The 15,832-nt window shown below is 46.7% G+C and overlaps 1 protein-coding gene across 1 annotated transcript in view; it reads left to right on the top strand.

The window, feature by feature from the left end:
• Positions 1 to 15,832, top strand: part of LOC144823338 (NXPE family member 4-like) — a 328,593-nt gene that overhangs the window by 243,489 nt on the left and 69,272 nt on the right. Inside the window, exon 4 of the mRNA XM_078681787.1 lies at positions 1,243 to 1,304. Within this exon, the coding sequence (XP_078537913.1) occupies positions 1,243 to 1,304 (62 nt within the window). The remainder of the gene's footprint in view (positions 1 to 1,242; positions 1,305 to 15,832) is intronic.

The raw sequence follows: 15,832 nt of genomic DNA, 5'->3' as shown, positions 1-15,832 counted from the left end.
TCAACTTTTATGTATTGGTTGCCACCGATGCCGCTTTTAGCAGGTCCATCGTAAAATTGGTGTGCACCATTGGTGTAGTCAGTCAATCCTACATTTAATTCACCATCCTACAAGTCACACACCAACATTTATTTTTGATTCATAATTGTGGGTACGCTACAATTCCAACATAATACTGCGTGGCTAATACAAATATTCTCATCATTGAGTTTCAAGATGTTTTTAACAGTTAAATACCAAATTCATCAGGCAAGAAGGCTTCTTGTGTGGAGACATGAATCACTAAATATTAGGAGACATTACTCACCCGGACGTGTACCAATTAACGCTACTTTGTAAGCCCTGAGGAAGAGCGTTGTTCTTGAAACACCAGGGTTGGATTGGCAAGGCGGGCACTGGGGTAATGGCCAAGGGGCCGGTATCCAAGTTCCAGCTGTGGGCTGCTTTTTTGGGCAGCCTCTGAGGCCAATTTGGGCGGCGTCTGTGTTGTTCGGATGCCGCCAGCAGCCCAGTAGGTGCCTGAGGGGCCTTTCTGGCGGCAGATGGGCATCCATTACCTCACTTTTATCAATGGGCAGAGGTGTCACTCCCTTTCTCTTGCTGGTCCGGCTCATTAAGGTACGCAGATTGAGCGGGGGAAGAGGGCCTGAGCAGAAGTGACCTCACTTGTTTTCAGGTGTGTTTCACCAGTGTGAACTAATCCGTGCATTTCTTTTTTATCTAAGTAAAATTAAGAAAACATGTCTCTGTCGGAGAATCCCCCCCCTTCTTTTTATAAAACCTCACAGAAGCAGTGTTTTACGGAAAATAAATATGCAAATATGGGCCACTTTTTCTAAGCGTGCCTGAGCCGATTTTAAATCCCAATCCAACCCTGTGAAACATAGATTAGTCAAACGGGTTATTCATGACGTGGAGTATGACCGAAAAATCTATGAATGAGATAGATTTTTAAAACAAAGATTTAATTGCAGGACTTTTGAGAAATCTTGTAAAATATGAATTCTCACAGGTGATGTTTAAAGATTTCTTCTTATATTTAATTGGTAGTCATCAGGTCCTCTCAATAAGGTGCTGAAAATTAATCTTAAACTTCATAATGGCACTGAAGTTGGTCATATCATGAAGTTCTTCACAGTTTTTACGATTTCCAGGTGCTGTCAATGACAGAGGTTACCAGGTTTTTGATTCTTGCAATTTCACTCAATAGATGTTTTGTTTTCTCCAAATATGTATTCATAGGTCCAATATTGGCGTGGAAATACCCAAGAACTTCGAATTTGTAGTTGTTCAGGAATGTAATGGTAAGTGTACATGGTTTCTGATCTTGATTCTTTGAATGAAAGTTTCATAGTAGTTATTTAAAATGGTAAGAAAGAGGAGCAACCTTAACAGCGTCTGTTAGGAGCTTTTACACATGTTTACAAAGTTAAAGTCAATAATTTATTGTTTTTTGTAAAAGATTAGCTTAATTTAATTCCAAGTTGTATCTCTTAGATAATTGAGCTATTTATCAATTAATACATTTAATATAGTGAACTTATAGTGGGAGACGACACAAAGTTCTTCAGATTTATACTGGCTGTAATTATAAAGGATGTACAAGAAGAAGGGCTTATCTAGAGTTTGGTGTACTGGCTGCCAAACAGCTGCGGTGGCATCCCCAGCCCTAGCCATCACTCAAAATCTAGTACTGGCTGCTGGGTGAGTGGCTCCAGCCATCCATGTAGCAGCCACTTTGTGGAAAGAAACTGAGTAATTAATTAAGTTAGTAGGTCTTAGTAGTTAGTAGTTTGTGACCTATTGGTTTTATCAATGTTTTTGCTGATGCTGTGCAACATCCGTAGGAGCCACAGGCTTTTTATCGATGCCGTATAGCATCAGATGAAAAAAAGGTGTGATGATTCGGCCATGTCATTCCCTAGGCGCGTGCCTGCATGATGATATAGACGCAGGCTTAGTGAATAATGTGAGCGCATTGTATATTTAACAAACCAAGATGGCTGATACCATGTTGATCAATAAATACAAAATAAGTCATTTTAATAGTGCAAATTGGCTTTGTTGTACTAGAGAGCGGCCTAGCAGCAAATGGCAGCTATCATGCCATAAAAATCTTTTAAAATAAAATGAATTATAAAAAATGTAATGAACCATGAGGGATTCAGGAGCGAGGGAGGACCATGTGGGGGAAAGCCACTGGAAGTGGGTAAGGCCAAGGGAGCTATGGCTGCGCTTGAGGCTGGGTAGCAAAAGGCCCAAAATAATATTAAAAAAGCAAGGGAGGGGTTGGGAAAGTAGTGGACGAGCTTGGTAGGAGGGATGAGGGAGCAACAGGGAGCACATGGTTTGGCAAAGTAGGTTTTTTGGAGGGAAGCTGCACTTAAGAGAGAGAGAGAGAAAGAACACCCATGCACTATCATAGGGTGCTGAAAGTGAAATAAAATGATCAGCCCCCTAAGTGTAAGCAATGAAACGATACACATGAGTAATCAAAAGATGGTAACGAGGTTATGCTCCTGGTTAGGGACAAATGCAAAAAGACTAAAGTGATCAATCGAATAAGAAATAAGAAATTGAGTAACAATAAAGCCAATCAATAGTAAGTAATTGATGGGCTCTAAGCCTATTGTAGGCTTTTGGTATGGTCAACAAGAGGCTTTCTTCTAGTGAGAGACCTAAAAACAGTGCTAACTGTTCCCATTGTCATAGTGGCATGGAGGCTTGGTTAATATTTATGTATTCTTACAGGTCAGTCCCGAAAGTGGGATCTGTTCTCACAAAACGGAAAGATAATTTCCTATATCTCCTGGAAGTTTTCTCCCATCGAGGAACATTTTTCCAATTTTCCAGCCCAAGATTGCCAGGCCTATATGGCAGAGTCAGAGAGGAATACATCCGTCAGACCTGTTGGAAAGGCCACACCCCTGATAACAGTGTTCACTACATGCCTGGGGGAATACAGGTTTTTAATTCAAATTTTTCAGATTTTTAATAAAAAATTATTTCAAAAGGGAGCAAGCTTGTATCCTAAGAAACTTGCTGATATCTCACATCCAGTTTCACAAAAGACCACGTACGTCCCTTTAACGTTCTACCATGTAGACCTATTATGCAATACTGTGACAAAATAATGCCTTACTCACTATGGCCATGTTTACTAAGTTCTCACGCAGCGCAGTGTATTAGCCGTAAATGCTGTGCTGTATGAGAAGGAGAGAGCAGGAGAGCGTCAAATACATTAAAATTTGACTCTCTCCTCCCATCTCCCGAGCGCGGGGTTGAAATCAGCTGCCTTGCGCCACAGAGACACCGTTGCGCCATGGTGCAAGGGTGCCTCTGTGAGTTTAGCATAGGTTTTGTACTGGAAGGGGTACCCTTACAGTACAAAATACCATGCCTTTGTATGTGTGCTGTACAGTGCAGCACATGTTCAAAGTCAGAAAAGGAAGGAGAAATGAAAGCATTACCCCTTCCTTGTGCCTACTTTAAAAGGGCGCAGTTTTCTGATGCCAACTCGTCTACATAGTTTAGTAAATTAGGTTTAGCATCAGAAACCTTTGGTGGTTGCACGGGACTGCCCATGCACCACCTAAGGTACGCCCCGTGGCGCTAACTAATAGAAAGCAGCTCTGTGTGCTGCTTTGAGTCACTTTCACGTTATTTCAAACGGTAAGCAAGTTTAGCACTGGAAAGTACATTTGAGAAAAGATTTTGTGTAAAATCTTAGTAAATATACCCCCAAGCCGAAGTTTGAAAAATGCATGAAAAGACCACCCTAGATTGCGCCTGAATAAAAAGTATGAACCTGGCTACATTCGAGCTGAAACTATCAAAATGCTGATTACTGTACTCTAGTGTCTCCCCAAACCAGTATCTGCAGAATCTAAAGACGGGAAAAGCATGTGTTAAACGATCAGGTGACTGTTGGTTTAATAAAGGCACTATACCTTCTGCGGTAGCATACTTTATATCTCAGTATCATTTTATGCAGACCTTTTACTAAGCTTACTGTGATAATTGCCAGGGTACTAAATGTGGTTAAGTATTGGCAAAGTCAACATGTATGGGTTTAATGTGTTAACACAGGGAGCATTAGCACATTGAAGTGACAGTCACAGAAGGGAGCCCGCAGAAGCGGAAAACAGAGTGCAATAGCTGTAAATAAGTCCCTCTAGCAGGTCGGTGCAAACACCTGAGTGGAGGGGAAAGGATACAGCCAAACAGTCAATGGTATTCAGTCAGAGATAAAGTCTCCAGTGGACTGAGCCAACACATGATTGACAAAGGCTCAAGCCAAAGGCTGAACCAGGCTTATCAAAGAACGACAGTGAATGGAGTGGCAGATCAAAAATCTACTCCCTGTATGCTGTTAGCAATAGATCTGTTTCACAGCTGTGCTGCCAAAACCCAGACCTAAATATACTCCTGTGGTTTCTGGAACTTAGTGCCTTGAGGATGCATAAAACATGGCTCGCCTCCTAATGAGGTTACATGGTAACAGCATTTTATCCGTTTTTACAGTTTGGCAGACTAACGGGCCAAGTGGAATTATTGTGGCTCAAAGTAATTCTGCTGAGATTTAGGATCCAATTTACAATATCATATCTCATACATTGGCCTCTCAAAACTTGGGAAGAACCACGCTTAAAAACACAAAAGGTGATGGGAGGAATGCTTGCTGATAGTCCAACCACTAGTAATCACTCAGGTAGCATTTCAAGCCACCATTCTTTTGCCCAAAATGCCACCTCAGATTAGACTCCATCAAATTTACATCAGGCCCAGCCATTCTCCAATAGAAGCAGTTAAGCATGAACTGCCAAGCCAGGTTCTCGTTGATCATGAACACAAGGAAACGAAGATTGGTTTCGGCCTCGTTGGGCATCTTCGGTCCAGTGCAGTTTTGAATCCTGTGGCACAGTCAGCACTGGACCCATGGCTGGGCATACCATTGGCCATGCTGGGCATTACCTCAAACGATGATGAAAGGGATACTTGCAAATAGTATAACCACTGGAACTCGCCCAGGGTAGCATTGCAAAACATTGTTCTTTTGTCAACCATTGCACCTCAGATTAGACCGAGTAACTGTTCGACATTATTGTCACAACCATTTACAAATCTGGGTATGGTTTCAGAGAAACTTACTTTGTCTGGAATTAAAGAATGCTCATAATAATCCAACATCTTTAATACAGCTCAAGCATAATTTTGTTTAGGTGTGACGAGAGCCTATCAATTATTTTGTGTTTGCATTACAGTACTTACAAAATCCATTATGATTAAACAAATGCCTTACATTCTCAGATCTAAACATGCATTCAACAAACCTGACCAGCTAAAGATGCTCCAGTCACTGGGGCATTGTTGGAACAGCAAAATGTCCATTGGGTGGCTCTGAAGCACATGCACTCCAACCTTAAATTCACCATAGCAAGCTACTGCTATTTCAACACCACACATGATCATCAAGAATGTAGGTTTTTTTTTTTAGATTGAGAGCCAGAGTGGGGCTCTCCAATCTAGTGCCCCTTCTATACTGAGCGTGATAACCATCAGCTTGCAGACCTATAGACGATTGGTAGTGGTAGTAGCTATAGTTTATCATGACAAAACAGGCCTGTGCTAACAGTCTACTTTTAAAGTTGTCTACTATTCCTCTGCAACTGAGTACTTTACACATCCATGTGGGACATGTATTTTGTATGTGTTTATTGTTTTGTGCATATAGGATGCACATATGGAGCTTGTGCCACCCTGCCTTCTTGCTGACACTTCATGCCAAAGACATTTGCTTCGTCAGTAGAGTGGAAAGAGAAAAAGGGCAGTACTGCCCAGAAGCACTCTTGAGCCTGGAACACAAAACTATTGTCTTCCACTTTCCTATAAAGATTGAGCAGAGACTTCCTGCCAGGTTGTTGAGATTTCTCTACCAGAATCCACCATTTACTCACCAGAGGGAACTAAGAAACTCTAATGCTTCAGGGTTGGTGTATTCACTGCCAACTCCCCATGCTTGATTCAGGAACAGAACTTGTGAATGTTTGAAGCCTGGCAGGAGAAGAAGCTGCATTGGATCCTGTCTTGAAGGAAGGATCTGACTAACCACTGAGGATAGGGCACTGGATGTGCACTGCATGAAGAAGATGCTGCCTGAGGACAATGAATGTGCTGAGATGCTATGGGCAGTGTTGACTTGGCTGAACCTGCACCGCCCACGATGATGGGTGATGTCCAGGAAAGCTGAGTGTGCCTTTAGTGAGTGCTGTTCCATGGAGGTATCAGAGAGTGCGAGGTCTTCCTGAAGGTTGAGACAGTGCTTTCAGAGTCAAACTACCACTGATACCTAGAAGTGTGAAACGCTCCTTACCTTGCAACCACAGTCAGCAGTTGCACTGGACAGTGCTGAGGAGAAGGTCGCCAGACCATGTCTAACTCACCTATGGTCTGTTATCATGTTTGCATGTTGGACTTGTGCCTGGGCACAAGAAAAAAATCAAGGAGCAAGACTCAACTGAATAAGAGCTGCTTGACCCACACAGCCAACTGAGTGTAAGCCATCTCCTCTGCCACAGACTGCATCCATGGCCAGCCAGGCCAGGGAGGAGAGGAGGTATTTGACCTGGCACTCTCTGCATGGCCATGCTAGATTTTTTCCTTCCTCTGCTGAACTTGTTTTTGTTGGCTAATAGGACTCTGTGTATTTTACTTCTGCTAACCAATGGGGAAAACTTGTGCTCTCTCCCATAAACATGCTCAAATTGGCAAACACCTAATTGGTACATTTTATTTACTTATGAGTCCTTAGTGATCAGTACTACATGTACCCAGGGCCTATAAATTATATACTACTAGTGGGCTGCAGCACCCGTTGGGCCACCCAATAAAGTAGCATTGTAAAGAATGTCTCATGCATCCCATTGCAGCCTCTAGTGCAGTTTAAACTGTAATTTCGACCTGGCAAAATCAACCTTTTACCATGCATAAACATTCCTTTTTAATATGTTTTAGTCACTCCTAAGGTAGGCCCTAAAGGTTCATAGGGCAGGGAGATTGGTGTTTAAAAAGTAGGACATGTGTACTTAACGTTTATATGTCCTGGCAGGAAAAAACTCCTAAAGTCGTTTTCTACTGCTGTAAGACTGTCTCTGCCATAAACTAAGAGTGGTTTACCTTATTAAACTTAATTAGTCAGAACTTCAGTTTGTGAAAAATAGAGAAATGCTTCTTCCTCTCAAATGAATTGTACTTGAAATTATTCCTCAATGATGAAGTCGGATTGTAAGCTACTATTCTGAAAATGTCACATTTAGAACGTTTTTAATACCACAGGGCAACCCAACCTTCCCTACAGACCTGGGTACGGTCAGGACGGTCCTGTACGGAGTACTGATTGACTGACCCAGTCCAAAGTTGCTGTGCTGTTATTTACCCATTTGTTCAGGAATGTTGGCACTATGTGGGCAATATATGCTTTGAAGGCACCGATTCCCTGAGGCGGAAGCCGGGGAAGCTCTCTTGAAGTTTTAATTGCACTCGCACTTTACCTGCTGCCGCGATTTAGGCTGCACAGGTTCCTACGTGCCCTGCGCTTCTCCCTCACTGCCGCAGCCGAGTTTGGGCTCCTGTCAGGTGAGGGGTCGCCATCTTTGACGAGGAGTGGGTCGGCAGACTAGTGCTCGCCCCTCGCGCCAATCCCCAGTATAAAAGCCGCGTTATCCCACACGCGTGTCATTCGCCTGCACCGATTCCCTGAGGCGGAAGCCGGGGAAGCTCTCTTGAATTTTTAAAGTTGTCTTTTAAAAAAACTGTTATCATTGTTTTAATTGCACTCGCACTCGCACTTTACCTGCTGCCGCGATTTAGGCTGCACAGGTTCCTACGTGCCCTGCGCTTCTCCCTCACTGCCGCAGCCGAGTTTGGGCTCCTGTCAGGTGAGGGGTCGGCATCTTTGACGAGGAGTGGGTCGGCAGACTAGTGCTCGCCCCTCCCGCCAATCCCCAGTATAAAAGCCGCGTTATCCCACACGCGTGTCATTCGCCTGCACCGATTCCCTGAGGCGGAAGCCGGGGAAGCTCTCTTGAATTTTTAAAGTTGTCTCTTAAAAAACGTATCATTGTTATAATTGCACTCGCACTCGCACTTTACCTGCTGCCGCGATTTAGGCTGCACTGGTTCCTACGTGCCCTGCGCTTCTCCCTCACTGCCGCAGCCGAGTTTGGGCTCCTGTCAGGGGAGGGGTCGCCATCTTTGACGAGGAGTGGGTCGGCAGACTAGTGCTCGCCCCTCCCGCCAATCCCCAGTATAAAAGCCGCGTTATCCCACACGAGTGTCATTCGCCTGCACCGATTCCCTCAGGCGGAAACCGGGGAAGCTCTCTTGAATTTTTAAAGTTGTCTTTTAAAAAAACTGTTATCATTGTTTTAATTGCACTCGCACTCGCACTTTACCTGCTGCCGCGATTTAGGCTGCACAGGTTCCTACGTGCCCTGCGCTTCTCCCTCACTGCCGCAGCCGAGTTTGGGCTCCTGTCAGGTGAGGGGTCGGCATCTTTGACGAGGAGTGGGTCGGCAGACTAGTGCTCGCCCCTCCCGCCAATCCCCAGTATAAAAGCCGCGTTATCCCACACGCGTGTCATTCGCCTGCACCGATTCCCTGAGGCGGAAGCCGGGGAAGCTCTCTTGAATTTTTAAAGTTGTCTCTTAAAAAACTTATCATTGTTATAATTGCACTCGCACTCGCACTTTACCTGCTGCCGCGATTTAGGCTGCACAGGTTCCTACGTGCCCTGCGCTTCTCCCTCACTGCCGCAGCCGAGTTTGGGCTCCTGTCAGGTGAGGGGTCGCCATCTTTGACGAGGAGTGGGTCGGCAGACTAGTGCTCGCCCCTCCCGCCAATCCCCAGTATAAATGGCCACACCTACCAGGAAGCGCAGCGGACGAGCGCAGCGGGTGTGCCGACAGCACGGCAAAGGCGTGCCTATGGCAAGCCCGTCTGCGCCCGTCCGCGCCAGACCGAGCCCTGAGCCCGGGACCTCTGGCATCTGGATGGATCAAGACCTCAATTTTAAAGTCCAAGCAAGAAAAACCGCCGGCACATGCTTTGGCCTCATACAGATAGCTCGAAAAATCCTTCCTTTAATTCCCTTTCAGTACAGCTAACTGCTAATGCAAGGTCTAATTATCTCTAGACTGGATTACGGAAACTCCCTGTACCTAGGTGCCCCAACATCGGTCATCAACAGACTACAATGTGCCCAGAATGCCGCCGCTAGGCTCCTTACCGGGACAAAATCCAGATGCTCTGCCAAACCCACCCTCAAATCATTGCACTGGCTCCCAATTCAGGAAAGGATTACCTTCAAAACCCTCTGCATCTCGCACAAAATACTTCATGGCAGAGGCCCCCCCATCCTAAGACCTCTCATTAAACCTCATAAATCCAACAAACAGTTGAGATCAGACACCCTCTCCTTGGCCAGTGTCCCTAGAATAAGGAAAGCACGTTCAGGGGGACGTCTCTTCTCATATAATGCTCCAAAGTTATGGAATACCCTTCCGCTCCCCATCCGAAGGGAAACCAATCTACTGGTCTTCCGTAGGCTACTGAAAACCTGGCTCTTTTCATAAAAACTACCCTCTGGATCATGTAGGTCGAATGCCAGCGCTGGGACGCCCTTGGGTAGCTACGCGCTTTACAAATCTGAAATCAAATCAATCAAATCAAATCTGCTGGATTGATTCATTTCCAACACTGAGTCCTGCTGATGGTCTCGTGGAACTTTGTGACCACCTGAGACCAAAACGTCAACACATTATCCTCTTTAACATCATTAATCACACTTAAGCCTTTTGGACCAAGTTAAAAGATCAGGATTTAACTACTGCAACTGTGGATTTATCTTTCTTTTTGTTAAGAGGATGGTGCCCTTCCTAATATCCCTGCAATACATGCATACAATTCATTATACAATTCATTTTTTAGGTATTTTGTGGCTGCACCAGTGTTGATATATTAATGTACTGCTGTGTATATAATCTATATACAATGTTTTTTCACCACCTGTGTGTTCAAAATGTATGTTTAAAAATTGATGCAGTCATATAACAAAAATTTATAAGAATAGTATATTTTCTGAAAAGCAATACGCCTGTGTTTTTGAATACATGAGCGACTGATTGATGGGATATAATTGGATCACTGTTATGACCAGTCTAACTATTGAAATGATGTGTAAATAATTCCTCCGGAACATTTTTCATATGTTACTTTTAGAAAGTTGGGATTTTTCTGTCTAACCAAAATTAACCTTTCTGACAGTCATGTTGCTTGGATATGAATTTACCTTGAAAAAAGGAAAAGACAAGAGATGTTTTGCAAAAGGCTATCTCAATGTACAGAAGTTTTGACTGGCATCATATACAGTTCTTGAAGTACAATAAACAGATTACACATTCTTGTAGAGCACCTAAATCTGGGCCTAGTCATGAAACATAAATGTAACCATCTGATAAGGGGGTACAGGTGGCTCCCGACTTTGTGGAGTCCTAATATGCAGGTGGTGCAGAATTCCGCCGCACGTGCCATTTTCGGCCTTCACAGGAGAGCCAGAGTATCCGGCCTTTTGCAGTCGCTTCATTGGCTGCCTATCCGGAAACGGATAGTTTTTAAGGCTTTGACTCTGGCTCATAAAGCGCTCTTTGGCTCGGGAGCAAAATATCTTCACCGCAGGCTTGTTTTTTACCGCCCGGCCCGATCTCTGCGTTCTGAATCCCTGTTTCTTGCGGTGGTCCCCCGAGTAAAGAGGGCCCGCATTGGGGGTCGCTCTTTTAGACTGAGGGCACCACAGCTCTGGAACGCTCTGCCTTTGGCTTTACGCTGTACCTCTAGTCTGCTGTCCTTTAGGAAGGGCCTCAAAACCTGGCTTTTTACCCTCTAGTTTGTTCCCTCTTTTGTCTGTGGACGTTCTGATTTTTCTGTGTTATGTTTCTCTCTTTTATGAGCTGCCAATAAAAAGCGCCGGGACACTCCAATGGAGTAGCCGTGCGCTATAGAAATCAAAATTAACATAACATAACATAACATAATATGGGCCAGTGTGTAAGTGTCCAGATGTCGGTATTGGGAGTGTGTGATCACTGCGTGTAGTGTGTATGCTGTGTTCTGATTAGCTGAGTGTTCCTAACTACATGTGGCATCTCACTTTGTGGTATTTTGGGAATTTGCACATTTGGCCAAACATGTTTTATTGGGGCCAATCTCCTTGAACCTTTTGTGGTGTAGCTGCCTATCTGTGGGATCTATTTGGGTTTTCCCTGTTCGCACATTTGTCTTTGGGCTGAGTGTAACCCCTACCTGTGACCTATCAATGGGTAGGCTTGGGTTTGGGTCTCAGGGCCTGTCTGACCACATATCTCTGACTCAGAGTTGATGGGGGGTGGTCATCTCAAGTGGATTCAACAGCAATGATACGAGTTTGTTAATATGTGTACATTTAGAATGGCGGTCACTGATATTGCATTTACAGACGTTCTCATCATTATGTGTATATTTGTTGTGGCATACATCGACATCTTATTTACTGGTAGTGACAATATTATGTGTACATATATAATGGTGTACATTGACATCGCATTCACCGACATTAAAAGTCACATGACTGTGAAAGGCTCTACTGTGGTATTTTTTGTATTCCATTCAGACATAGGGACAAAAGGGCCTTGTGTGTGAGGCAGGGTGTTTCTCTCCTGAGTAGTATATCCTGAAGGGTTGTACTCAGCGCCTTCCAGAGTTTAAAGGGTAGCCTGAGGGCATGCCCACCCCAATCCTGACTTATAATGACTAACTACCCTGCCACAACAAATGCAGCCTGGGCCTGCCTGCCCTTTGTTACCCTTGACAGTATGGAGCCAAACCCAGGAAAGGGGCTATGGGTAAGCAAAAGAGGCATCACCCACCTGCAGGCTAGCACTGGGGATAAAAGTGGCACCCTCAGAAACTTTCATTAGAAACCCCCTCATCCAGAAGAGGGACTTTCCTGTTATTTGAAGAAGGAAGACTGGACCTGTTTGCCTTGAACCCTGGATCACAAGAAGTGACTCAAATTGGCAGTTGGCTGACCTGCTTGAGCTATTGAGACACACCAAACTACCAGAGACCTTCCCTGCAACTGCCCAGCTGACCAGCACCAACTGACTGAGGCCTGCTGCTAGTCTTTGCTGGAGTGAATCCTGATCCACAAGAGGTGCCCCCCATGTTCAGGACCCTTGGCTGGCACCATTTTAATCCTCTTGGACTCACAGTACAGATACAGAATGTTTGGGCTGGTCCTGACTGTGAAGCGGGCTCTTTGTGCCAAGAAACAACCTCCATCAATGACTGTCAATGGAAAGCACCATTGGACCTGCACTTCACACTGACAGCGAGTGTCCGCGACAACCTCCAACGCAAAGCTCCAGTGAGACCTGCACTTCGTGCCCACAGTGACAATCCAGGACAATTGCTGACTAGCCCTTCCATCTGGAGAACAACAACGACCGCAACACCACCACCCTACTCGACAACCTCGCCAACCTCGGACTCAAGCAACTGATGTCCACCCCCACCCACCTCGCCGGACACACCCTCGACGCAGTCTTCTCTTCCAGCACAGACATCGAGTTCAGCCACGCCACAGAGCTTCAATGGACGGACCACAGTTGCGTCCACTTCACCTTCAAGAGAACGACGACCCACCAACACCAGCAACAGGCCGCCCGCAGAAGCTGGAACAAGATCACAACAGACCAGCTTGCCACCTCCCTGAGCCAGCACCCTCCTGCCAGCTCAGCGAACCCCAGCCAGGCCGCCGACAACCTCACGGAGTGGATCAGCAACTGCGCGGACGAACTCGCCCCTCTGAGGACCCCGCCTAGCAGACCCGGCAGCAAGAAGGCCCCATGGTTCACCAACGAACTCAAGAGCTCCAAGAAGAACTGCCGAGCCCTCGAGAAAGTCTGGAAAAGGGAACCGACACCGGACAACAGGACCTCCTACAAACTTGCCACCCGGAAACACCACCAGCTGATCCGCGCCGCCAAGAAAACAGCATTTAAGGACCGGTTGGACAACAACGCACACAACTGCAAGGAACTCTTCAACATCGTGAAAGAGCTTTCCAACCCCAGCGCAGGAAACAACGACGTCACCCCATCGCAAGACCTCTGCAACTCCCTCGCTTCATACTTCCACAACAAGATCATGGACATACACAGCAGCTTCAACAACCAACCAACGCACACCATGACCGAACAACCACCCCCCACCACCATCCTCCACGCCTGGACCCCGATCAGCACCGAAGACACCATCCGCACAATGAACTCCATCCACTCCGGATCACCGACCGACCCCAGCCCTCACCACGTCTTCAACAAGGCCGACGCTGTCATCGCACCCCACCTGCGAGACATCATCAACACATCCTTCGACACCACCATCTTCCCGGAGATCTGGAAACACGCCGAACTCAGCGCTCTACTCAAGAAACCAACAGCGGACCCCACCGACCTCAAGAATTACCGCCCCATCTCGCTTCTCCCGTTTCCAGCCAAAGTCATCGAGAAGACCGTCAACAAGCAGATGGCCGCCTTCCTCGAGACGAACGGATCCCTCGACCCCTCACAGTCCGGCTTCCGAGCCAACCACAGCACCGAGACCGCCCTCATCGCCGCCACCGATGACATCCGAGCCCTGATGGACAATGGAGAAACAGCGGCCCTCATCCTCCTGGACCTCTCCGCGGCATTCGACACTGTCTGCCACCGCACCCTAGTGCAGCGCCTCAGCAACGTCGGAATTCAGGAGAAGGCTCTGGAATGGATCATCTCCTTCCTCGACGGAAGAACACAGAGAGTCCGCCTACCACCGTACAAGTCAGAGGCCTCCGAAGTCATCTGCGACGTCCCCCAAGGATCATCTCTGAGCCCCACCCTCTTCAACGTCTACATGAGCCCCCTCGCGGCCATCGTACGCAAACACAACCTCAGCATAATCTCCTACGCCGACGACACCCAGCTGATCCTCTCCCTGACCAACGACCCCGCCGCCGCCAGAGCCAACCTGCACGAAGGGATGAAAGAGGTAGCCGAGTGGATGACGATCAGCCGCCTGAAACTGAACTCGGACAAGACGGAGATCCTCATCCTGGGCTCCTCACCCTCCGCCTGGGACGACTCCTGGTGGCCTCCCGCCCTGGGCACCGCACCCAAACCGACAGACCATGCACGCAACCTGGGCTTCATCCTGGACTCCTCCCTCTCCATGACCAGGCAAGTTAACAACGTCTCCTCGGCGTGCTTCAACATCCTACGCATGCTACGGAAGATCTTCTGGTGGATCCCCACCGAGACCAGGAAGACCGTCACCCAGGCCCTCGTCACCAGCCGTCTGGACTACGGCAACGCCCTATACGCCGGTACCACCGCCAAGCTCCAGAAGAGACTCCAGCGGATCCAGAACGCCTCAGCCAGACTCATCCTCGACATCCCACGAACCAGCCACATCTCCGGACATCTGAGAGACCTTCACTGGCTCCCCGTCAACAAAAGAATCACCTTCCGCCTCCTCACCCACGCACACAAAGCCCTACACGACCGAGGCCCGAGTTACCTCAACAGCCGAGTCAACTTCTACGCTCCCAAACGCCACCTCCGATCAGCCAACCACGCCCTCGCCGCCGTCCCCCGCATCCGAAGAGCGACTACAGGAGGAAGGTCCTTCTCCTACCTGGCCGCCAAGACCTGGAACTCCCTCCCGACCGACCTGCGCCTGACCCAAGACCACCTCTCCTTCAGGAAGAAGCTGAAGACCTGGCTGTTCGAGCAGTAGCGGCACCCCCCCCCCCCCCCCCCAGCGCCTTGAGACCCTACGGGTATGTAGCGCGCTCTACAAGTGTCACTGATTGATTGATTGATTGATTGAGAAGGTAACTCTCCAGCAGGATGAACCTGATCCCTATATCCAACTCACGCCCAATCACGCCTGAACTTGTGACTGGACCTCGGTCCAGCATAACCAGATAACCACAAGTGGCACATTGTGCTTTTGGGGGCTATTTTCACCTAAACTTTATAAACTCATATCTCAGGTTCCAATGATTGGATATGCGTTCTCTTGCTGGTATTTTATTTACTAAAATATACTCTAATTTTGTAAATTGTTTTGGGATTCTTTTTGTTTCATGTTTTTACTTTATCACTGTTTAAGGTCGGCATAAAGACTTTACACATTGTGTCTAAGTTGCTTTTGTGCCAAGCTACCCGATGGTTAAGCACAGGTTAATTTAGTGACATTTGTGGTTTATTTTTCCAAGGATTGTGTTTATTATTTAAGTGGGGCATCCACCCCTTGCAACCACTAACCCAATTTCTTACAGCAGTCAGATTGCACTCAATGAGCAGAGCAATGTGTGTTGCAAACCATCTGGAGTGGCAGGGCCGCTGACCATCAGAGAACAGCAGGTCCCGTCTGCCTGAATTTACATGCAGGACAAAAAGACACAGTGATATTTAATCTCCAGAAGGGAAGGAGAAACACATCATAGAGGGAACTGTGATATTGCATTTGTAACTAATTGAGCTGCAGGAGTCCACCTGCCTTGATAACTCCATGGGGCTGAGAGCTGAGGGATAAGGGCCAGTGCACATTGCCGCAACGAAAATCTCCCTAATTATTGAAAGTACTGTTTCTCATTAATATAGTGGTTACCTTTATGTTAGCCATAAAATTATCCTTTTTTAAACTAAAGAACTGGCTGTGCAGTTGTAAGAAATCCTCCTTTTCTGCTGGT

The sequence above is a fragment of the Lissotriton helveticus genome, chromosome 3_1 (genome assembly GCF_964261635.1).
Source record: "Lissotriton helveticus chromosome 3_1, aLisHel1.1, whole genome shotgun sequence".
In the NCBI taxonomy this organism is placed as follows: Eukaryota; Metazoa; Chordata; class Amphibia; order Caudata; family Salamandridae; genus Lissotriton; species Lissotriton helveticus.
This window is presented reverse-complemented; position numbering and strand designations above follow the sequence as displayed.